Consider the following 23,852-nt stretch of genomic DNA (forward strand, 5'->3'; position numbering starts at 1 on the left):
ACCAGCACCTAAAATGTTACTTATTTTTTAAACCAGGGGAGTCCCCAGAGCTGAATCTGGTATAGCTCAGCACCAGAGGACTCACCATTCCCAACTATGTAAAACAAAAACCAATATCCACATTTTTGTCGGAACTGCTGCTTTAAAGTATTTTTCTTGTTCCTAAGAAGCCTCAACTTTCTTTTTCAACATATATGAATATATTTCAATACATAGTCACACAGGAAATCACTGTACATTGTGACGCTCACATTTCTGTTTAACTCAACCTCGGTGTCAAATTTCTAAACCCCCAGGTGAATAGTTGTCAACAAGCAAAAAACAACTACAGTATGCAGATGCTGCACAATGCAGCCATCTTTTTTTTTAATGGCATCTACATCATATCTTTCTCACATTTGCTTTTGAAAGCTATACTTATGGCCACGGATGTATAGTATAAAGACACTGTACCTGGGAGATACTTCAATTCATTCAGATAGGGGTTCTCTCCCATCTACCACTGATTTAAAAAAAATCTAATTTTTCTCTACTTCCCGTACATCACATATCACTTACAGTACATATGTCACACAAGAAGAATAACCTCTTCTTAAATTTAAGCCTGTACATTTTGCATATAAGATGTAATTTAAAAAAAGTAATTAAATAGACACATGGCAATGTGCCAGCTGTAAAAAGCTTTAAAAAAAAAAATAATTAGAGATATAAAATTGACTCTGAAGAGAGGCGATGTCTTGTTTTCTCAATTAAAAGTTAAGAATCTCAGTTGGAGCACACCCTTCCAGTTTTTTTGTTTTAACTCTGGTCCTCACTTCGGATCCAAAAGGCTTAGCTCAGATTTCATGTAGTTCAATGACGGCAGTTTCACAGGCCTTGGAGGGATTCCCTCTTGCTCACAATCTAAGATGAAAGGATTGCAACAGAAAACCTATGCTGCTTCCCCTTTATCTGTCTTGCTCCTGATGTCACTCCTTCAGCTTCTGAGAACCTTCTCTCTTTAGTCACAGCTTCCATGATGCGAGTTATTGCACCCTGTTCTGGCATTCAATGCCATTGACTTGTATCTTGTAGTTAGAAATTAGTCTCTTGTGCCAATGTGCCAATTTATCATGAGAGTGGAGTAGAAGAAGAGCTTGCCTTACATTTTATAGTGAGAGAAGAGTGGGGGCTACAGTGCATTTCATAGAGACAAAGGAGAAAAAGTGATACAGTACAGTACTTCTCTAGTATTGTGAGAGAAACAAAGTGTGTGCGGTAATAGCATATCATCATACGGGAAATGTAGCCTATTCTGTTATTCCTATATATCTTAAAAGGAATTAAAGACTTTCGGGACCATATTTACTAAGATACCTTCAGGTGCCCAAATTACACCCTATGGCCGATGTAATTGAATAGGCCATGAGGTTATTTTGTCTCTGGAAGGTGTTTGATAGAATAGCACCACTTAGAACATATAGACTACGTATTTGTGCATCGTGTACTAAAAGTGTAATGCACTGAAATTTAGATCCTACTACAGGAGGGTAAAATACACCGACTCAAAATTAATTTACAATACATCCAAAATATCTGGTTCTGTTTTAAAACTTTTCTCTTTTGGTTACAATATTTTTTGGGGGGTAAATTGGAAATTTTCCTTCCTGTTTTATTTTGGTATCTTTATTATAAACCCCAAAAACGATGATTGTTGCACTGATGCCACTTCAGTTATCACATTCAAGCTATCAGGGTAGATATATAAGGCTGTATTTAAACAGATTTTAGCAATAAGACATTGGAGGTGGCTTATTGCCTTATAGCAACTTCAAAAAACATTTGTGTCTAACTACAGGATGATCTGGACCGAAGAGTAGCACTGATTTAACTTTTCTGGTCGAAACACTGGCTAAATAATTACGTGTGACACGGAAACAGCTAATCCTCTTATATACATTAACTTAGTGCAGTGGTAGGTAACATGATAAACCTGAAGTGCTACATATGCACACCTTAAGCCCTCGAAAGGGCCACACATTACCCACATTAGATGTTGGAGCTTCTCCCCACCCCCTCCAGTCAGCTTCTTAATGCTGGTGTGCTGATTAAAACTGTAACACTCCTCTCCTTCCACTGGAAACTAGTGATTAGCACAGTCATTACACTGGCGACACATTTTATTCGAGCTCGGCTAGTCCCACGAATTCGGGTATACCCGGGTGTATTGAGGTTTGTGACTGTTTTCTGCCCGAGTGCATTGGGTTATTTTCCAGGCAGGGATTGAAGCATTTCATTCCCGCTGGCTGCAATACTGCACAGTATATATATATATATATATATATATATATATATATATATATATATATATATATATATATTGCATTACAATTCATGAATTTATGCCATCTGGTAGACACGCGAAGCATTGCAGCATATTAAATCCTAATCATTATCATTTAACAGATCAGCCGCCCGTCAGCCAGGCATGAACCCAGGCTGGGAAGGCAAACGCAACGGGGTTTGTCAGAGGTAAGGAGCAGCGCATTCCAGGTATCTGCCAGGTACATACTGGGTATTTGCTCGAATAAAGTGTGTCGGTGCAGTAGGTAGCTGAAGGAGTGGAAACAAGCTACAAGCCACACCAGCAACATCTCCATTTCCTCTGCACTGAGGGGGCTGCAGGTAAATCCTCCGAGGGCCACATGTGACTATACATATTAAAAATTAGAAGTATAAAATGTATTAGATATTTTGAAAGTTGTGATACATTTTTTAAATAGGACAGATTTTCACAGATATTGTACATGAGCCTTTGAAACCTTATCCTTATGTACAGTATGCAATGTAGAATGAAAATTTGATGCACAACCTCTTTCATGTCAATGCAGTCAAATATATTACACTATGACTACAGTATAGCTCTTCAAGTGTAATTAAGTATTATTATAGGCTAAAGCTGTTAAATTCCGGGCATTATTGAAATCCCTGTTCGCTGATTGGATAATGCCCGGAATTTTAACCAATCAGTAATGGGCGAGAATTTTTGGCACCCTGCCAAGTTTTTCAGCCAATCAGCTTTCAGTTCTCATTCACAAAGAGTGAGATCAGCTCTCTGACAGGGAAGGTGATTGGACAGGAGGCACCAGCAAGGCACTGACTCCTCCCCCACCCTGCCTGCAGAGAGCTCCGCACAGGAGAGTGAGAAGAAAGGGTTGTGTGTCTGTTGTGTGTTTTGTGGCTCTAAAGGGGGCTAGCAGAGTGTTTTATTGGTGTTGTGTGTCTTCTGTTGGTGTGTGTTTTGTGGGTGTAGAGGGAGCAGCAGAGTCTGTTTTGTTGGTGTGTAGCTGCTGTGTTTGTTTTGTGGGTGTATTGGAGAGGCTGCAGTGTGTGTGTCTTCAGTGTATGTTTTTTGGATGTAGAGGTGGCACAGTCGTTTTTTGTTGGTTTGTGTGTGTATGCAGTGTGTGTTTTGTGGGTACAGAGGTGGGGGCGTGGGACTGCAGAGTGTGTTTTGTGGGTTGAGATGGGGCAGCAGAGTTTGTTTTGTTGGTGTGTAGCTGCTGTGTGTGTCTTTTGTGGGTGTAGAGGGGGGTTGCAGTGTGTGTGTCTTCAGTGTGTGTGTCTTCAGTGTGTGTTTTGTGGGTGGAGGAGGGGTGCAGAGTGTTTTGTTGGTGTGTGTGTCTGCAGTGTGTAGGTTTACATTGGGGCTGCAGTGGGTGTAGAGGGGTGCTGCTGGTGTTTGTTTTGTTATGTAGAGGGGGCAGCAGTCTGTTTTGTTGGTGTGTATGTCTGCAGTGTGTTTTTGTTGGTGCAGAGTGGGGCTTCATTGTGTGTTTAGAGGGTGGAGGAGGGCTGCAGAATGTGTTTTGGTGTGTGTGTCTGCAGTTTTGTGGGTTTACAGGGGGCTGCAGTGGGTGTAGAAGGGGAGGGGGCTGCTGTGTGTGTTGTGTGTGTAGAGGGTGGACAAGGGCTGCAGTGTTTTTGTGGGTGTAGAGGAGGGGGGCTGCAGAGTGTGTAGCGGGGACTGCAGAGTGTGTTTGTATATATAGAGGGGGGTTGCAGAGTGTGTGTGTGTACTGTATAGAGGGGGGCTGTGTGTATGTACAATTTCCTTTTAATAATGTTGCAGTAAAAGCAAAAGAATATAGACAATCATAATGATAAAAATCAATATGACTACAAAAGTGTCTCTTTTTTATGAAAAATGTTTAAAAACAAAATAAGACTACATTTAGCCTATAATAGTAATAGTCCCAGAAGAACATGGCATTACTGGCCAATAATGCCCTGGCTGGGTTAAAGTGCCTCAGATCTTCAACTCTTTCAGCAAGGGCATTATTGGCCAGTAATGCCCTGTTCGTGGGGGATTATTACTTAATTAAACTATATAGTTCAAACCAGGGTTAAATGACACATGTAGACAGTTTTTGATTGTTTGACTCATACCTGTCCAGTGAAATGCAGCAGAGATGGAGGATGGATCCTGTGGTCAGCAGAACATCAAGTGAGGTGCGCACCAAGCAGAACGTCTCCCCATAGATCCATTTGTCCTGTACCAGCTCTATGGCTCCAAAGGGCATTACAAGTACCGACACCAGCAGGTCAGCAAAAGCAAGTGACACAATGAAATAGTTGGTCTTAATTTTCCTATAAAAAAAAAATACAGCAATAACCTGAACGTTAATTTTATAATAAGTAAAAACAAGCTAGAGAACCATAAAAATACATACAGGTATGTGTTATTAGCCTTCTTGGAGAAGTGGATGTCAATGGGGATTTTTGGCCAAAAACAGCCACTTCAGAGTATATAGACTTACCACCGCAATGTTCTTTAATATAACATTCTAGAGATAGCTCATTGATAGATGTTTGGGGATAGAACAGAAAGACTACCATATTCTACATAGGAAATAATGGTTTCTATTCAATGCTTATAACATGATTTCTAAGAAGAGATTTTTAACAATAAACATTTGCATTTCTGTGCTTGCTCAACTATTTTCAGAGTGGGATTTCACCTTTTAGCTTACATGTTTTCACTAGAAATTTTGAAAGGTGAAGTACTTCAAATAATCGTATGGGGTGTGTTGAGTTAAAGACTAATGTCTCTGATATATTTAACTTAAATTAGAGACAGGGTCAAGAGTAGAGACAGGGTCAAGTGTGTATGCACTGAAGCTTAGAGAATATGACAGTGAAGCTACAGTGTACGCTTCTAATTAGCTGGAAAGTCTCTGTGGAGGAGTAGGTGCATTGTGTTTAAAATAAAGAAAGAAAGGGATTCTCTTCAACTTCTAAATAACATGGGGTAACAATCAACTTAACAAAGCCAGGCCCATTCTTTGAATCATTGTTATGGAGAATTACTCACTGTACTTCACATTCTATTGCAATGGGTCTCCTATTTCTAACAACCAATGGCTGAAAATTGACCTATAATGGAAAAGGCATATTGCTTTGTATGTTAAATAATTGTTTTGTGGGTCTACCAATCATTTTCTCCTCCTTCATGATTTGAACATAACAACAGAAAAAACAGGGGAGCAAGGGGTTAAATAAATCCAGGGCACAAAACTCGCAAATGGTCACAAATAATAGAGGTAAACACACCAAATAGGGGATGATGATGGTGGTGATAATATTAATAAACTTACACGGCCTTGTGTAAGCGTGGGTACACAAAGGTATCTTTGAAAACTACTCCAGCTTGTCCCAGGAGGAGGAGAAGGGGTATGTATGATATTAATGTTAATAATAAAATACTTACACGGCCCTGTGTAAGTAAAGATGTGGTATAAGGGTCTGTGGGGTTCAGCTTAACCCTTCCAGAATGCAGACCAAAATCAAGGCATCAAACTATGTTCTTTAAATAAGAACAGCAGTCAAAGCTCCTCCTTTAGGTGCTTGGAGTTAGGCAGTTCTTTTCATTCTCCCCGATACAGCAGTTCAGGGGGTGAGTGAGGCACAGTGTCAGTATAGAGTTTCAAACTGAACATTTATTAGATAAAAACAGCTGCACAAATAAACACATGGATAACACTCACATAAAATAGTCTTTAGGCTCTTAGCCGTGTTTTCAGTGAAACTTTCAAGCCACAGGGGCTGCTCAACTCCGCGTCCGGAGTGCAGGGAGATGACGCGCCTCTGCTCGGGAGCAAGTTGTGGCTGTCAGAGTGTTTACTGTCTACGGAAGCCTCGACTGATCAAAAACAGGTACAGTTGGAGCAACGCGTTTCGCTGTGAACACGGCTTCCTCTGGCTCTTAAATTGTGGTTGGAGGGGTCCCATCAGTATATATAGACCCTCAGAGATGATTAATTACATAATTAAAGGGGGCTGTCCCCACAGGCACATCTTTAAAGCTGAAAGTGGGTCCAGCCACTCCTACTGTCTGGGTATCTGTACTCGATATGGCTAGCTGTACCTCTATACAGGAAGCATTTCATAACATCCTTTGTATTTATACAATTTACACAGTGGTAATAATACAAAATTTAGAAAGTCAAAAAATAATAAAAAATACCATGAAATTAATCATTCCTATTTCTAAGTGTGATTATTTGGCCATTTCTAGTTTATGGGCTCAACCAAAAAACAAATGTTCCCTTTACACACTCTCATTGTATAATTTGTACAAAAAATATTATTATTTAAAACCTTTAACATTAATTTATCACATGAATTTATACATATGTATTTAAAATCTTAAAAAATTGTTTAAAAATACTACTTTATTTTATTTAAGTCAAACTTATTATAAGCTAAAAACAAATTTAAACTTACGTAGATTTATCATATTCGCTGATTAGCTGAAAAGTTAATATTTGGGAAATGGGAGAAGAAAATAAAAAGAGTAGTTTAGTCATATTTTGTGTAAGAGTATATATATCAAAAAACATCCTATTAAAAGTAAGCAAAAATGTAATAAATATCTTTATTGATCTAAAAATTGGTTTGGATATAGGTAGAGAAAAGTTACCATAAACACAGAACACGAAAATGGGGAAAGTGTGTTTTATTATATGAAAACTGCAATGTCCAACTCTACGTTTAAACCATTGGGGGTGAGGCTTTTAAGCTTATAGATCAAGAACGCCTCCCTTTGACGGATACGCCTGGGTCTGTCGCCCCCCCTCCAGTTTTCTGTGACCAGCTCTAATCCCCTATATATTAATCCAATGGGGTCTCCTCCATGTTTTTGGTTAAAGTGCATGGATACACTATGAGATAACAGGCCTCTGCTAATGTTCCCTATGTGTTCCAGTATGCGGACCCGCAAGCTTCTTGTAGTCCGGCCCACATACTGGAGTCCACATGGGCACTCAAGTAGGTATACCACAAAAGTCATTTTACAATTGATGAATTGTTTTGTAGAAAAAATTTCATTAGTGATATTAGAGCTAAAACCTACTTTGTCCGTTGACGCATGTTGGCAAGCTTTGCAATTAAAACAATTAAAAAATCCTACCGGTTTAGGTAACCAGTTGTTTGTTTGAGCTTTAATCTCTTTCTTATAAACGTTAGGGACCAGTTGATTTTTAATATTTTCTGCTTTTTTTTAAATTACTCGTGCAGCCTCCGGTAGATAGTCGTTCAATAATGTCTCCTAACGTAGAATGTGCCAATGTTTCTTTAAAATGTTACTTATTTTATGGGCTTCGCGATTATATCTTGTGACGAAGGGCATTACCCAATTTGTGCTACCCTCCTTAGGTTTAGACATTAAGAGTTCCTCTTTACTTAACTGTAAAGTTCTATGTAGGGCTCTATCGATCACCTCTGATTCGTAATCTCGTTCCTCAAATTTCGTCCTTAGCACCTCTGCTTGCTGGCTAAAAACATCAACTTTTGTGCAATTACGCCTAATACGGCGAAATTGGCCGAAGGGGATATTGTTCACCCATCGGGATATTGTTCAACCATCTGTGATGATGACAACTACTTCTTAGCAGAAAGTTGTTAGCATCAACCTCCTTGAAATACGTTTTGGTTCTCAGAGTGTTATTTTCAATGTATAATGTTAGATCAAGGAAGTTGATGCTACTTGAACTGCTCTCAGACATGAAAGTGAGGTTCACTGAATTGTTGTTAATATGCCTCAAGAAAAGTTCCAAATCTTCACTACTCCCCTGCCAGATGAAAACGATGTCATCAACGTATCTTTTCCAAAGGACCAGGTTCGCTCCGAAGTGATTGCCTTCCCAGATGTTATTTTCCAAATGGCCATAAAAATGTTGGCGTAACTCAGCGCAAACCAAGTCCCCATTGCCGTCCCGCATCTCTGAAGAAACATAGACCCATCGAACCAAAAGAGGTTATGCTTCAAAATGAAATCAATTCCCTCTAGCAGGAAAGTTTTCTGCTCCTGAGGAATCATTGTATCCCTCTCTAGGGCCACCCTAACTGCCTCACAGCCATCCTCATGCCTAATTGAAGTGTATAGTGAGGTGACATCACAGTTTACTAATACAAAACCTTCCTGCCACTGTACTCCCGATAGGATATTTAAAACCTGTAAGGTGTCTTTTAAATAGGATTTAGCAATAGTGGCATATTTCTGTAAATATATATCGACATATTCAGAAAAGTTCTGTGTGAGAGACCCAATACCTGAAATAATGGGTTTCCCCGGTGGCTTCAGGCGATCCTTGTGGATCTTGGGGAGGAAGTAGAACACCGCCTTAACCGGTTGTATTTTTAATAAATAAGTGTACTCCTTCTCACCCAAGATCCCCATGTCCCTTGCCTCACTCAAAATGCTTGTTAGCTCGTCTTGATACATCTTTGAGGGATCCTGTTCTAATCTTTCATAGGTTTGTAAATCACCCAGGATACGTTGTGATTCTTGGAAATAATAACTAGTATCCATAACAACAACCCCTCCCCCTTTATCCACTGGTTTTATCGTAATACTGCTGTCCTCTTTTAATACTTTTAGTGCCTCTCTCTCTTCTTTATTTAAATTATCACAGTATTTGTTTCCCCTATTGGTCAAATTTTCAAAGTCATCCATGATAAACTGGTTGAAGACCTCTAAGTGCTGCCCTTTGCAGTGACTTGGATAAAAATTTGATTTATTTCTCAAATCTGAATGGACGAAATTGTCAGGTGTGGTTAAGTTTAGCTCTATTGCTGCACTTCTTTGTGTGGTTTGCCCTGGAGCTTGACTTATAACCTTTTTATTGAGGAAGAAACGCTTTTCAGTTAATTGACGTATATATTTCTGTGCGTCTATAAAAAGGTCAAAACCGCTGGGACCTCTTGAGGAAGCACAATTCAATCCCTTAGCTAAAACCTTTGTTTGTGCCTCAGTCAGCACCTTTGAACTTATGTTAAAAACACTGCTTAGTGTGTTGATCTTTTGCTCCCGACGTTTCCTTCCTTCCTTTTTCCTCTCTGCCTCTTTTTTTCCCTTCCCCTCTATGTTCCCGGAGACCTCCGGGTCGTCCAGGCTGGAAAATTGTTTTTTTACCGTCGTTGGAGACTGAGGTACCTGGTCTAAAAAAGAAACGCCTGTCCTAGATCTGTCTACACGTTCCCAGATAGGGCTTTTTGGTGCGATATAATCGCTCCTTCTGTCCCTATAATCTCTCCTCTCTCTTCTATCCCCATATCTCTCCCTTGATCTTTTCTCCCTCGATCTCCTAGATGATCTATCCCTCCTTGGGGATCTGTCTCTCCTTGGAGAACGTTCCCTTTAGGTGAGTACTCCCGCCTGTCCCACCAGTCACTCCTGGGATATCTATAATCCCTCGTACGGTAATGTGGGTCCCCCCTCTAGTTTGTGAATAATTGGGGTATCTCTGCTCCGCCTCTCTTGCATGGCCTCTATCATATCTTGCGAAATTGTCTGATTGCAAACTAGTGCTGGGATGGTTATCCCTACCTTTCTCTTTAGGTTTCTGTTGTGGTTTGGATTCCCTCTCAGTCACATTGCTCTTAATCCCTTCCTCCTCTGGTTTTTTTGATGCGGCGATATTACTAGTTTTAATCGGACTTTTCTTACCTCTTGGTGGGTTAATAGATGTATTTCTCTCTCTCCCCACTGCTGAATTGCTCCTATCCCTCTTTACCTGGTCCCTTGTCGAAGATTTATCCCATTTCCTTTGTTTACCATCCTGTAATCTTCCTCATCCCTCATGAATTTCTTATTCTTATTCATGAGGATATTCCTCTCTAAAACGTCTAATTCATCTGATAATTTCTTATTCAACGATTTAAACGAAGGGCAATGCATGAGGGGTTCTAGAATGGTTTTAATTTGATTAATCTCTAAATCTAGATTCTGTAATGTGATATTATGATGAGATATCAGTAAATTCATAAGATCTATGCTGCATGTGTCCAGGATTTTTTCCCACATGCAGCTATATTCTATTTCAACTAAATCAAAAGAGGCAGGTTTGGAAACCCTAAGCCCTCTTGGAATTCTAGAGACTCTAAGGTATTCCTCTAGATAGGATCGATCTAGGAGGATACGTAGTTCCTTCATTGCTTTGTCTAGCTTTTCAAACTTTGACTTAACGGTGTCTGTGATGTTAACTTCCTTCTTAATGCTCAGTTTACTTTCCATATCGTTGCTCCGTAGTGCTCTTTTTCAAACACACTCGGTGCAATGGTATCTGGTGAGTTCTCTATGGGGGTAGTTAAATCTTCAACTACCTCCATATCTGACATGTTTTAAATCTAGAACGTGAAGACTATAGGGTAGCAGCCAACAGCAGGGATGTGGTATACTGGAAAGAACAAAAACACTAGGCGCTTACCCCAAGTTACGAAACAGAGATAAAAGAATGGTATAATAAAAGATAATTAATAACTCCAGTAGGTTATCTCCAAAAATAACCAAAGATAACCTTCGATCCCTTCTGCTTCAATATATACTCACACAAAATATGACTAAACTACTCTTTTTATTTTCTTCTCCCATTTCCCAAATATTAACTTTTCAGCAAATCTGCGAATATGATAAATCTATGCAAGTTTAAATTTGTTTTTAGCTTATAATAAGTTTGACTTAAATTAAATAAAGTAGTATTTTTTAACTATTTTTTAAGATTTTAAATACATATGTATAAATTCATGTGATAAATTAATTTTAAAGGTTTTAAATAATAATATTTTAAATACGTTTAGACGTTTTAGAGAGGAATATCCTCATGAATAAGAATAAGAAATTCATGAGGGATGAGGAAGATTACAGGGATGGTAAACAAAGGAAATGGGATAAATCTTCGACAAGGGACCAGGTAAAGAGGGATAGGAGCAATTCAGCAGTGGGGAAAGAGAGAAATACATCTATTAACCCACCAAGAGGTAAGAAAAGTCTGATTAAAACTAGTAATATGCCCGCATCAAAAAAACCAGAGGAGGAAGGGATTAAGAGCAATGTGATTGAGAGGGAATCCAAACCACAACAGAAACCTAAAGAGAAAGGTAGGGATAACCATCCCAGCACTAGTTTGCAATCAGACAATTTCGCAAGATATGATAGAGGCCATGCAAGAGAGGCGGAGCAGAGATATCCCAATTATTCACAAACTAGAGGGGGGGACCCACATTACCGTACGAGAGATTATAGATATCCCAGGAGTGACTGGCGGGACAGGCGGGAGTACTCACCTAAAAGGGAACGTTCCCCAAGGAGGGACAGATCCCCAAGGAGGGATAGAGCATCTAGGAGATCGAGGGAGGAAAGATCAAGGGAGAGATATGGGGATAGAAGAGAGAGGAGAGATTATAGGGAGAGAAGGAGAAATTATATTGCACCAAAAAGCCCAATCTGGGAACGTGTAGACAGATCTAGGACAGGCGTTTCTTTTTTAGACCAGGTACCTCAGTCTCCAACGACGGTAAAAAAACAATTTTCCAGCCTGGACGACCCGGGGGTCTCCGGGAACATAGAGGGGAAGGGAAAAAAAGAGGCAGAGAGGAAAAAGGGGAGGAAGGAAACGTCGGGAGCAAAAGATCAACACACTAAGCAGTGTTTTTAACATAAGTTCGAAGGTGCTGACTGAGGCACAAACAAAGGTTTTAGCTAAGGGATTGAATTTTGCTCCCTCAAGAGGTCCAAGCGGTTTTGACCTTTTTATAGACGCACAGATATATATGCGTCAATTAACTGTCAAGCATTTCTTCCTCAATAAAAAGGTTATAAGTCAAGCTCCAGGGCAAACCACACAAAGAAGTGCAGCAATAGAGCTAAACTTAACCACACCTGACAATTTCGTCCATTCAGATTTGAGAAATAAATCAAATTTTTATCAAAGTCACTGCAAAGGGCAGCACTTAGAGGTCTTCAACCAGTTAATCATGGATGACTTTGAAAAATTGACCAATAGGGGAAACAAATACTGTGATAATTTAAATAAAGAAGAGAGGGAGGCACTAAAAGTATTAAAAGAGGACAGCAGTATTACGATAAAACCAGCGGATAAAGGGGGAGGGGTTGTTGTTATGGATACTAGTTATTATTTCCAAGAATCACAACGTATCCTGGGTGATTTACAAACCTATGAAAGATTAGAACAGGATCCCTCAAAGATGTATCAAGACGAGCTAACAAGCATTTTGAGTGAGGCAAGGGACATGGGGATCTTGGGTGAGAAGGAGTACACTTATTTATTAAAAATACAACCGGTTAAGCCGGTGTTCTACTTCCTCCCCAAGATTCACAAGGATCGCCTGAAGCCACCGGGGAGACCCATTATTTCAGGTATTGGGTCTCTCACACAGAACTTTTCTGAATATGTCGATATATATTTACAGAAATATGCCACTATTGCTAAATCCTATTTAAAGACACCTTACAGGTTTTAAATATCCTATCGGGAGTACAGTGGCAGGAAGGTTTTGTATTAGTAACCTGTGATGTCACCTCACTATACACTTCAATTCGGCATGAGGATGGCTGTGAGGCCCTAGAGTGGCCCTAGAGAGGGATACAATGATTCCGCAGGAGCAGAAAACTTTCCTGCTAGAGGGAATTGATTTCATTTTGAAGCATCACCTCTTTTGGTTCGATGGGTCTATGTTTCTTCAGAGATGCGGGACGGCAATGGGGACCAGGTTTGCTCCGAGTTATGCCAACATTTTTATTGCCCACTGGGAAGAAAATAACATCTGGGCAGGCAATCCCTTCGGAGCGAACCTGGTCCTTTGGAAAAGATACATTGATGACATTATTTTCATCTGGCAGGGGAGTAGTGAAGATTTGGAACTTTTCTTGAGGCATATTAACAACAATTCAGTGAACCTCACTTTCACGTCTGAGAGCAGTTCAAGTAGCATCAACTTCCTTGATCTAACGTTATACATTGAAAATAACACTCTGAAAACCAAAACATATTTCAAGGAGGTTGATGCTAACAACTTTCTGCTAAGAAGTAGTTGTCATCATCACAGATGGTTGAACAATATCCCCTATGGCCAATGTCGCCGTATTAGGCGTAATTGCACAGAAGTTGATGTTTTTAGCCAGCAAGCAGAGGTGCTAAGGACGAAATTTGAGGAACGAGATTACGAATCAGAGGTGATCGATAGAGCCCTACATAGAACTTTACAGTTAAGTAAAGAGGAACTCTTAATGTCTAAACCTAAGGAGGGTAGCACAAATTGGGTAATGCCCTTCGTCACAAGATATAATCGCGAAGCCCATAAAATAAGTAACATTTTAAAGAAACATTGGCACATTCTACGTTAGGAGACATTATTGAACGACTATCTACCGGAGGCTGCACGAGTAATTTAAAAAAAAGCAGAAAATATTAAAAATCAACTGGTCCCTAACGTTTATAAGAAAGAGATTAAAGCTCAAACAAACAACTGGTTACCTAAACCGGTAGGATTTTTTAATTGTTTTAATTGCAAAGCTTGCCAACATGCGTCAACGGACAAAGTAGGTTTTAGCTCTAATATCACTAATGAAATTTTTTCTACAAAACAATTCATCAATTGTAAAATGACTTGTGGTATACCTACTTGAGTGCCCATGTGGACTCCAGTATGTGGGCCGGACTACAAGAAGCTTGCGGGTCCGCATACTGGAACACATAGGGAACATTAGGAGAGGCCTGTTATCTCATAGTGTATCCATGCACTTTAACCAAAAACATGGAGGAGACCCCACGGGATTAATATATAGGGGATTAGAGCTGGTCACAGAAAACTGGAGGGGGGTGACAGACTCAGGCGTCTCTGTCAAAGGGAGACATTCTGGATCTGTAAGCTTTAAAGCCTCACCCCCAATGGTTTAAACGTAGAGTTGGACATTGCAGCTTTCATATAATAAAACACACTTTCCCCATTTTCGTGTTCTGTGTTTATGGTAACTTATATCTACCTACAGTATATCCAAACCAATTTTTAGATCAATAAAGATATTTATTACATTTTTGCTTACTTTTAATAGGATGTTTTTTGATATATATATATACTCTTACACAAAATATGACTAAACTACTCTTTTTATTTTCTTCTCCCATTTCCCAAATATTAACTTTTTAGCTAATCTGCGAATATGATAAATCTATGCAAGTTTAAATTTGTTTTTAGCTTATAATAAGTTTGACTTAAATTAAATAAAGTAGTATTTTTTAACTATTTTTTAAGATTTTAAATACATATGTATAAATTCATGTGATAAATTAATTTTAAAGGTTTTAAATAATAATATTTTTTGTACAAATTTTACAATGAGAGTGTGTAAAGGGAACATTTGTTTTTTGGTTGAGCCCATAAACTAGAAATGGCCAAATAATCACACTTAAAAATAGGAATGATGAATTTCATGGTATTTTTTTATTATTTTTTGACTTTCTAAATTTTGTATTATTACCACTGTGTAAATTGTATAAATACAAAGGATGTTATGAAATGCTTCCTGTATAGAGGTACAGCTAGCCATATCGAGTACAGATACCCAGACAGTAGGAGTGGCTGGACCCACTTTCAGCTTTAAAGATGTGCCTTTGGGGACAGCCCCCTTTAATTATGTAATTAATCATCTCTGAGGGTCTATATATACTGATGGGACCCCTCTAACCACAACTTAAGAGCCTGAGGAAGCCGTGTTCACGGCGAAACGCGTTGCTCCAACTGTACCTGTTTTTGATCAGTCGAGGCTTCCGTAGACAGTAAACACTTTGACAGCCACAACTTGCTCCCGAGAAGAGGCGCGTCATCTCCCTGCACTCCGGACGCGGAGTTGAGCAGCCCCTGTGGCTTGAAAGTTTCACTGAAAACACGGCTAAGAGCCTAAAGACTATTTTATGTGAGTGTTATCCATGTGTTTATTTGTGCAGCTGTTTTTATCTAATAAATGTTCAGTTTGAAACTCTATACTGACACTGTGCCTCACTCACCCCCTGAACTGCTGGATCGGGGAGAATGAAAAGGACTGCCTAACTCCAAGCACCTAAAGGAGAAGCTTTGACTGCAGTTCTTATTTAAAGAACACAGTTTGGTGCCTTGATTTTGGTCTGCATCCTGGAAGGGTTAAGCTGAACCCCACAGACCCTTATACCACATCTTTACTTACACAGGGCCGTGTAAGTATTTTATTATTAACATTAATATCATACATACATCTCCTCCTCCTGGGACAAGCTGGAGTAGTTATCAAAGATACCTTTATGTACCCATGCTTACACAAGGTCGTGTACGTTTATTAATATTATCACCACCATCATCATCCCCTATTAGGGTTTTTTACCTCTATTATTTGTGACCATTTGCGAGTTTTGTGCCCTGGATTTATTTAACCCCTTGCTCCCCTGTTTTTTCTGTTTTTATGTATCTTGAGGGATTTGGATGATCCCTATACCGGGTTGAAGCAGAAGGGATCAAAGGTTATCTTTGGTTATTTTCGGAGATAACCTACTGGAGTTAATCATTATCTTTTATTATACCATTCTTTTATCTCTGTTTCGTAATTTGGGGTAAGCTCCTAGTGTTTTTGTTCTTTCATAATTTGAACATAAACACACATAGGGTGTCCACTTTATACAATTCTGACCTACAGAAAGTACAGTAAAAAAAAACAAAAAAACATTGACTTGAATGGGCTGTAAGGTGCCTTCCAATGCTGGAAAGTATCTTGTGGTAGAAGAAAGCTTAGTAAATATGGCACAAGCACTGAAATTGATCAAGCTATGATGCAGGGTATAGTCTTGAATGTCAGTTAACACTGAGTCGGGTGCTGTACCCTGCATTGGAGCTTAATGAATCTAACCCATTTCTGTTGCATAATTACTACGGATATTCAGCCCATTTTGACAGCACGTATGCAATTATTTGAAAAGAATGTACAACACTACCACTGACCTTAACTGTCTATCTCGACATACTGCCACCATCACTAACAAGTTGCCCAGAATGGTCATCAGGATCACTACTGAGATAAAAGTGATGAGCACAATTTTCTCCGCCACTCCGAATTCCTCACTTGAGCTGTGGAATAAAGAGCCAAGGAGACATAAAAAAAATACACATCAGTACTTGGAGAATCTATATGGACAGATGATATGAGGAGCCTATTAGCAGGTCACAGGTAGCAGGTTAAAGGAAGATAGCCGGTAAAATAAATGTGCATCTAAACCAAAATATATAATTAAAGCAACAATAAACCCACAGACATTTGACAGCCAATTGTGAGTTATCAGAGATTTTAACTAATAATAGAAACTGATATAAAGAGAATCACTCCTTAATCAGCATGTTTATTTATTATAAATTGTGTGCCCTTCATAATGATCATGTTTCCTTTATTACCTGTTTCTCAGCATTTCAATTATCACTCTATGGCCCAGAAGCATCAAGCGCCAGTACGGCTTAGTGCAGATTATCCCGCGCTAACTCCCACTGACTTGAACTGGAGTTAACGCCAATCGAGGGTACTAACTTGTACCGTCGCTTGATAAATCATGGTCTATGAGGGAATTGTTTCTCTACATGTTTCTCTCTCATTCAATCTTGTTCTTTCTTTCCCCGCAAAAAGCACTGTATCTAAATATTGTAACCCAGAAAGAGTAAGCTTTGTAAAGGGCCAGTCACTCCCCTGACCAAACTGAACTAATAGCAGCATGTTTAGTAGATTCAAGTTGAATGATTGTCACATACAAAAGAAAAACAAAACAGATAACTACAGTACATGTGGTTGTAAAAAAACTTTTTATATAAATGTCATCAAGGTAAACATATGCTATTTGTATGATCATTAAGTAATCTCTTTCTGATAAGATTGTTAAATAACTAGTTTGTAAATCATATACAAACTACTAACATTTGGTGCCTGAGGCCGCGCGTATAGTGACCGCGACAGCAACGCGATGGATGACGTCACCCGTCGCCACCAGCAAAAGTTTTCATTTTACTTTTGGCGACGTCGCTGGCGACAGGGTGATTGATTGGTTCAGAGACTGTCACATGTGGCGACAGTCTCTGAAAAATCAAATTTAATCCGCTACCAAATTTTTTTCCTTGACGTCGCTCCGTCGCTGTCGTGCTTTCTATAAGTGCTGGTGATGGAGCCAATGGTTTTATTTTTGAGCGATGTCGCGTCGCCGGCACTATTAGCGCAGCCTAAGGCACAAATTGATAAAGTAACTGGTTTAAGGTTGCAAACAAAATTATTTTAGTTACATAGTTACATTGTAGATGAGGTTGAAAAAAATATATGTCCATCAAGTTAAACCAATGTTGCAATTAGATGACAGATACTTATCCTATATTTGTACTTACAGAATATTGATCCAGAGGAAGGCAAGCAACCCCCCTCATTCCCCCATAAAATATCATCTTATGGGGAATTTGGTATATCACTGTATACCTTTCGTTTCTAAAAAAAAAGGTCCAACCTTTTTTTTGAAGATAACTTTTGTATCTGCCATCACTGTCTCTATGGGTAATGAATTCTACATTCTATTTGCCCTTACTGTAAAGAACCCTTTCCTTTGCTGGTGGAATCTCCTGTCCTCAAATCTTAAGGGATGACCCTGTGTCATTGGTACTGCCCTTAGGATGAATAGTTCTTTTGAAAGCTCCTTGTACTGTCCCTGAATATATTTGTACTGTATATATAGATGCAGCAGCCATTATTCAATCATTTCTCTGCGCCGTTTTCGGAAAGTCTACTGTATTCTATACGCATGTTAACCGTTGTTGATTTTCCGTGATTAATGTGATTGGGATTTGTTTGGGTGCAGTTCTGTGTGCCAGATGGCAAAAGTGAATCCCTTTGCACAAGGCAACCAGTGAGTTGTGTGTAGTCTAATTTGCAGGTGTTTAAAAATGACATAAAAAGAGTGGTCACAAAAGTCATCCATTGTAAATTGACCTTGCTCACTGAAGATGTTATCAAATTTAGGCGTTTCATAATTAAAATCTCCACAGTATACACAATGCTTGGCCTGTTATTCTACATTGCTATCCCTGCAATTGCTGAATGGACATCATGTCAAGTCATGTCAAATCCTTATACCAAACCACAATGTAATTAAGCATTTCTCATATTTTCTGCAATTAATGCTGGAACAGATAAGAAGGCGACTTTAGCAGAGAATCTCTCCAGCAGGAGACAGGAACGGAGCACAGCCATGAAGCAGACAAGGGTGGCTAAGGTGGTGACTAAAAGACTTTATTGAGCAACAGTGTACAGATGATGCTTTAGCTTTAGCAGAGATTTACGACTACATAATTGAAAAATATGAATTCTTCAAATTTTCACCGAACCAACGATAAGGCAAGCCTTAACTAATGATGGGTGCTTTTTTCGCACAGCCCCTCCTCTGGGAGATACCTGTACAAGAGGATATTGGTCTGTGCTCCCAGCTTTTGCCGTTACGTTTGCTCATGGCGACTGCAAAAGAAGAAAGGTCGGGTTTCATCCATTTAAGATTCGTACAGCACCTGTACGTACTTCCCGACCCTGCAGTGTACAGGTACCCAAACTGGCTACCCAATACTATTGCAATAACAGGCCAACCATGACTGAAAACCTGATGAGCAGCAATCCTTGCTACCTGGCCCCGCCTTATTACCGGCTTCAGCAGGCACCTATCAACTATAATGCTGATTACATGAGTTATCCCGTCTTTTACGCACAATACTGTACACACCTGACATTGGGTCATCTCCACCCGGTTCGCAACGTATATAATGAAGATAAAGATAATGCAGACAATATGATTGACCCCAGCTTGTACGCACAATACACCTCTGACATTGGCTCATCTCCACCTATTTGGCAAAGTTTATAATGAAGGTAAATAAAGGTAAATATAATGTACTATACAGTACTAACTTTAATTCCCCTGGGGGGCACTAGATTTTCTGGGGGTGGCGCGGCAGTTATAAAGGTCCCGCACTCTCCCCCCAGGCATTTAAATTAAATGCCATGGGATCGCATGAAGCCTCCATAATATACTTATAGTACCTTCCCTTCCAGCAATGCATCGTCATGGTAACCCAGGGTCAAATTACCATGGCAACACAACATCACATGACCCTGCACGTCATTTGACGCCAGGCCGAGCAGCGGAGGTGGCTCGAGGCACCGAGGAGAGCACCCTGGTATAGTGTACTCTAGTGCAGGGGGGCGCAAACTTTTTTCCCTGTGCCCCCCTGCCAGATGTCCCCTCACTCCCGCGCCCCCCCCAACCCCAACTTACCCGCGCACCGGCGTAATGACATCACGTTGCCATAGCGTTGACCTCGCATAGCGTTGACCACGTTGACCTCGCAGCGTCATTTTGACACCGCGTTGCCATGGCGACGCAGGGAGGAAGCCGCCGGAGCCACGGTAAGTTAGGTTTACAGAGGCCCTCCAGCTCCCCCGGCACTTAATTTAAGTGCCTTCGGGAAGCGCGCGGGGCCTCTGTAAACCCTGCGCCCCCCCGTCGGCAGTCTAGCGCCTTTGGAGGAAGCTGGATCTGTGTTGCGTTTTGGACCATCTCCACACGACACGTGGACTGTACGAGAGAGGTTTCATTGCATTCATCTGTGCATCCCGCATCATCTCTGGGACCTCCCTGGATATCGGAGGTAGCTTGTGGGATTTCCCCACCGACCCGAGTGTACACAGAGGACTCGCTCTGCTTCAGTCATCTGCCACTGTTTGGTCTTCCATGCCCATTGTATCCGGTCCTGTTGTAAGTAGGGTTTTGGGTTTTAACCCCTTTATGATCCGCTGCAACAGGCTCCTCTGTGTTTTATAATAAATTAGTTTAATACTATTTTCAGCTTCTTTGTTATATGTTTAATATTGTTCGTCTTATTTGTTTTCATGTAGTTTGTGCTATTATGCAGTATACACTATGATTTTTTTCTTTTGTATTTGTTCACATGTTTCTGACCAATCGAATGGAGTCTTATCATTGATTTGGACTGACTGGACTTTCATCCAATTTGGACCCATTGGATACTATCTTTTATTGTTGTGGGCGCTGGTTTGTATTTGTTTCCCCACTCACAACGATAGCACAACCTAAAAAAAGTTCCATTTACAACAACGATCTGTTGACTATCCTTCAACCAGTTGTGCCATATGAGTCAAAACGAGGTTTACCCTTCAAGAGGTAATGACATAACCAGTAAATAAATCACTTCTCCTCCCCTGTTACAGATCTACTTCTAAGGTCGCAAAAAGCATAGTGTATGGGGAATGTCATGAGCATGTGCAGATATTATTTTGGGGTAGTAAAAATTCCAAAAACGACATCAAATTACTATAATTAGAATATAGAGCTCTCAAGTACTGTCAAAATACAAAGTGGTTTACTTAAAGCATTACAGTTAACTTATAATAACGCTTTAACAAAAACATTTAGTTTTTCCTTGTATTGGAGAATGCTGCTGCCTGATTATAGTAATTTGTGTTGCTGGGATGTTGATCACAATCCCTTGTGATACAAGAACCCACCCTCATTGTTGGTATATTTGGCACACTGCTTTTAATTACTGTCAATATTGGAACAAAAATATATAACAAATTTAGAACAAGGCACAAGGTTAACCTAATTTTAAACTTTAAAGGTTAATTCCACTTTTTTCTTGTTTTATATTCACAATAAATCACCCACTCCAATTTTTATTTAATCTGATCACTGCCATTTTCCTTCAAACTGCTAAAACCAATCCCATGTGTTAGTGGAAAGCTCTAAGGCTTGGTCCCCACTGCCTGCTGCAGTGCCCGCTATGGTGTGCACTGCAGGGACAAGAGCTGCCCCTCAATGGGGCTGGGCCCACTACCAGTGTTGGCCGCCACGTTGCGCCACCAGATTTTTCTAAAGAAAGGAAAACTGTGTTCAGATCTGGTGATGGAGCGCTGGCCAAGCCTCCGGCGGTTCAACCAATGAGGGCGAACCTGCCAGGTGACGTCATGGCTGCACCCCTGCTACACCCCCATGACCCCCCCTTCTTCCCCCTGCAGCTCTACACAAACCGGGGAATAGAGCTGCACGCACTGCCAGCTTGGTAGGCGTGCGCACGAGCAGCGCCGACACCGGGAACGAAGCCTAAGGCCCCGTCTCAGTATGCTGTGACACGGTCTTCTTACAGATTCGTGTGTGATCCAGGGGGAGCATGGATGGAAAATGAAAATAAAACACAATCTAAGTGTAGACTGTTTGATAATAAATGGGTTAATACAATGGTGTATCTTGGCTCGTATGTGTTGCCTACTCACAGGATTCAGACAAAAAAACGGGCAGTGTGACACAGTGGTCTTAGCGGAATGGATCTGTGGATTCTTGATATGGTGTGGACCCCCAATCTCAGCAGGACAGCATACGATATGTGGGAGAAAGAGTATCCATAGTGCAGACCAATCATGTAAAAACTTAACTTTATAAGGCTTAAAAATGCACACTTACAATAAAAACAAAGTAATCAAGCATTGATCACATGAATGTGATGGAAGAGAGGCAGACTGTGGATAATGGGCTCACCCGCCACCTCCGGTGCGCATGCGATGCGTGGGATACTGCTACGCTGGACGTTCCCTCCTCTCAGCCCCCTCCTGGGTGCTAGGGCGTCGGACGCTCCAGTCTTTGCGCTGCCCGTTGGTTTCGGTGTGTGTCTTTAGCTCCCTCAGATGCGCCACTTCCGGTTCAGTCGCGATACGTCACTTCCGGTGGAGGGATCCCAATCTCGTCCCTGCTTCTCTCTCCCAGTAGGCGGGTACCACTCTACGCGTTTCGCCAATCGGGTGCCACTCCTGACGAAGCCATGTACCGATTGGCGAAACGCGTAGAGTGGTACCCGCCTACTGGGAGAGAGAAGCAGGGACGGAGATTGGGAGCCCTCCACCGGAAGTGACGTACCACGGCTGAACCGGCAGTGACGCATCGGAGTCCACCGGTTGAGACTTGACGGCGCGCATCTGAGGGAACGTCCAGCGTAGCAGTATCCCACGCATCGCATGCGCACCGGAGGTGGCGGGTGAGCCCATTATCCACAGTCTGCCTCTCTTCCATCACATTCATGTGATCAATTATTGATTACTTTGTTTTTATTGTAAGTGTGCATTTTTAAGCCTTATAAAGTTAAGTTTTTACATGATTGGTCTGCACTATGGATACTCTTTCTCCCACATATCGTATGCTGTCCTGCTGAGATTGGGGGTCCACACCATATCAAGAATCCACAGATCCATTCCGCTAAGACCACTGTGTCACACTGCCCGTTTTTTGTCTGAATCCTGTGAGTAGGCAACACATACGAGCCAAGATACACCATTGTATTAACCCATTTATTATCAAACACTTAGATTGTGTTTTATTTTCATTTTCCTTCCATGCTCCCCCTGGATCACACACGAATCTGTACGAATTGAGGGACCAGTGGAACCAGTCCCTAACCAGCTGGGTTTGAGCAGGAGGTTTATGTACACATTTATTCACGTCATTTATCACGTGTGCACTATTTTATATATTTTTTATATCACTAGATTTAAGATTAATTCACTTTATATTAGTAGTGAACACTAGTAGAGTTAGCTCTTTTTTCACTTTTACACAGCACACGGTCTTCTTACCCAGGAATACTTCCACTTCCTTCAAATGAACGGAGCTGATATCTTTCAGAGAAAGTGGAAAGCTAGCCAAAGTAATGGAAAAATGTGTCCGCTCCCTATTAAAGCTGCAGTTCAGTCAATATCCTGCATGTGTGTTTTTTTAAATAAATCAGTTCTGTAGTAAGAAAAAATACTTTTAGCATTTTCTGTTTTAAAAAAAACAACTTTTAAAGACCAATTTTCTTGTATTCTATTTTAACAGCCATTTGCTAAGGCACTGCCCCTTCATGTCCTGTCACAAGCCCTGGCACACCCTTTGTCAGCCCTGCCCTCCCTCTAGCACATGTCAGTGCAGGAGTGCTCATGAATATTCATGAGCTTCCACTGACAGACAAGCAGAATATAAACAGATCCCTTCACTAATTATGTCACCAAATTTCGACTTATCAATACATGGAGAACGAATTGACCTGCAGCTATACAGTTCTTTAGGTAATTAGAGATTGCACACATAAAACTATTGAAGTAAAAAAATAAATAAAAAAAAAAAAAAAGACTGAACTGCAGCTTTAAGTGATTACTATACCAAGACAAATTTCCTCAGCCAATTCTAATCTGGCTTTCGTCCAAAACACTCCATGGTAACTATCCTTCTAAAAGTTTGCAATGAGATCCAGTGTGGAATTGAACTGGGACAACTTACTGGTACAATATTCCTAGATTTTGCAAAGGCTTTTGATACTGTTGATCGTGTTATCTTGCTAAACAAACTTTATTGCTCTGGAATAGGGAAACATGTTTTAAACTGGTTTCATTCCTACCTATCAGGTAGATCCAAACATGTCTCTATCTCAGGCAT

The 23,852-nt window shown here is 40.5% G+C and overlaps 1 protein-coding gene and 1 long non-coding RNA gene across 4 annotated transcripts in view; one reads left to right on the forward strand and one right to left on the reverse strand.

The window, feature by feature from the left end:
- Positions 1-23,852, reverse strand: part of HTR4 (5-hydroxytryptamine receptor 4) — a 460,473-nt gene that overhangs the window by 186,614 nt on the left and 250,007 nt on the right. For all 3 annotated transcript variants that reach the window (XM_075600936.1, XM_075600935.1, XM_075600937.1), the window contains exons 3-4: positions 16,306-16,431; positions 4,429-4,629 (exon numbers count right to left, since the gene is read on the reverse strand). In XM_075600936.1, the coding sequence (XP_075457051.1) occupies positions 4,429-4,629; positions 16,306-16,431 (327 nt within the window). The remainder of the gene's footprint in view (positions 1-4,428; positions 4,630-16,305; positions 16,432-23,852) is intronic.
- Positions 1-23,852, forward strand: part of LOC142495433 (uncharacterized) — a 63,769-nt gene that overhangs the window by 27,975 nt on the left and 11,942 nt on the right. The window contains exon 2 of the long non-coding RNA XR_012801737.1: positions 4,437-4,583. This is a non-coding gene — a long non-coding RNA (uncharacterized LOC142495433). The remainder of the gene's footprint in view (positions 1-4,436; positions 4,584-23,852) is intronic.

Source organism: Ascaphus truei, chromosome 5 (assembly GCF_040206685.1).
Source record: "Ascaphus truei isolate aAscTru1 chromosome 5, aAscTru1.hap1, whole genome shotgun sequence".
NCBI lineage: Eukaryota > Metazoa > Chordata > Amphibia > Anura > Ascaphidae > Ascaphus > Ascaphus truei.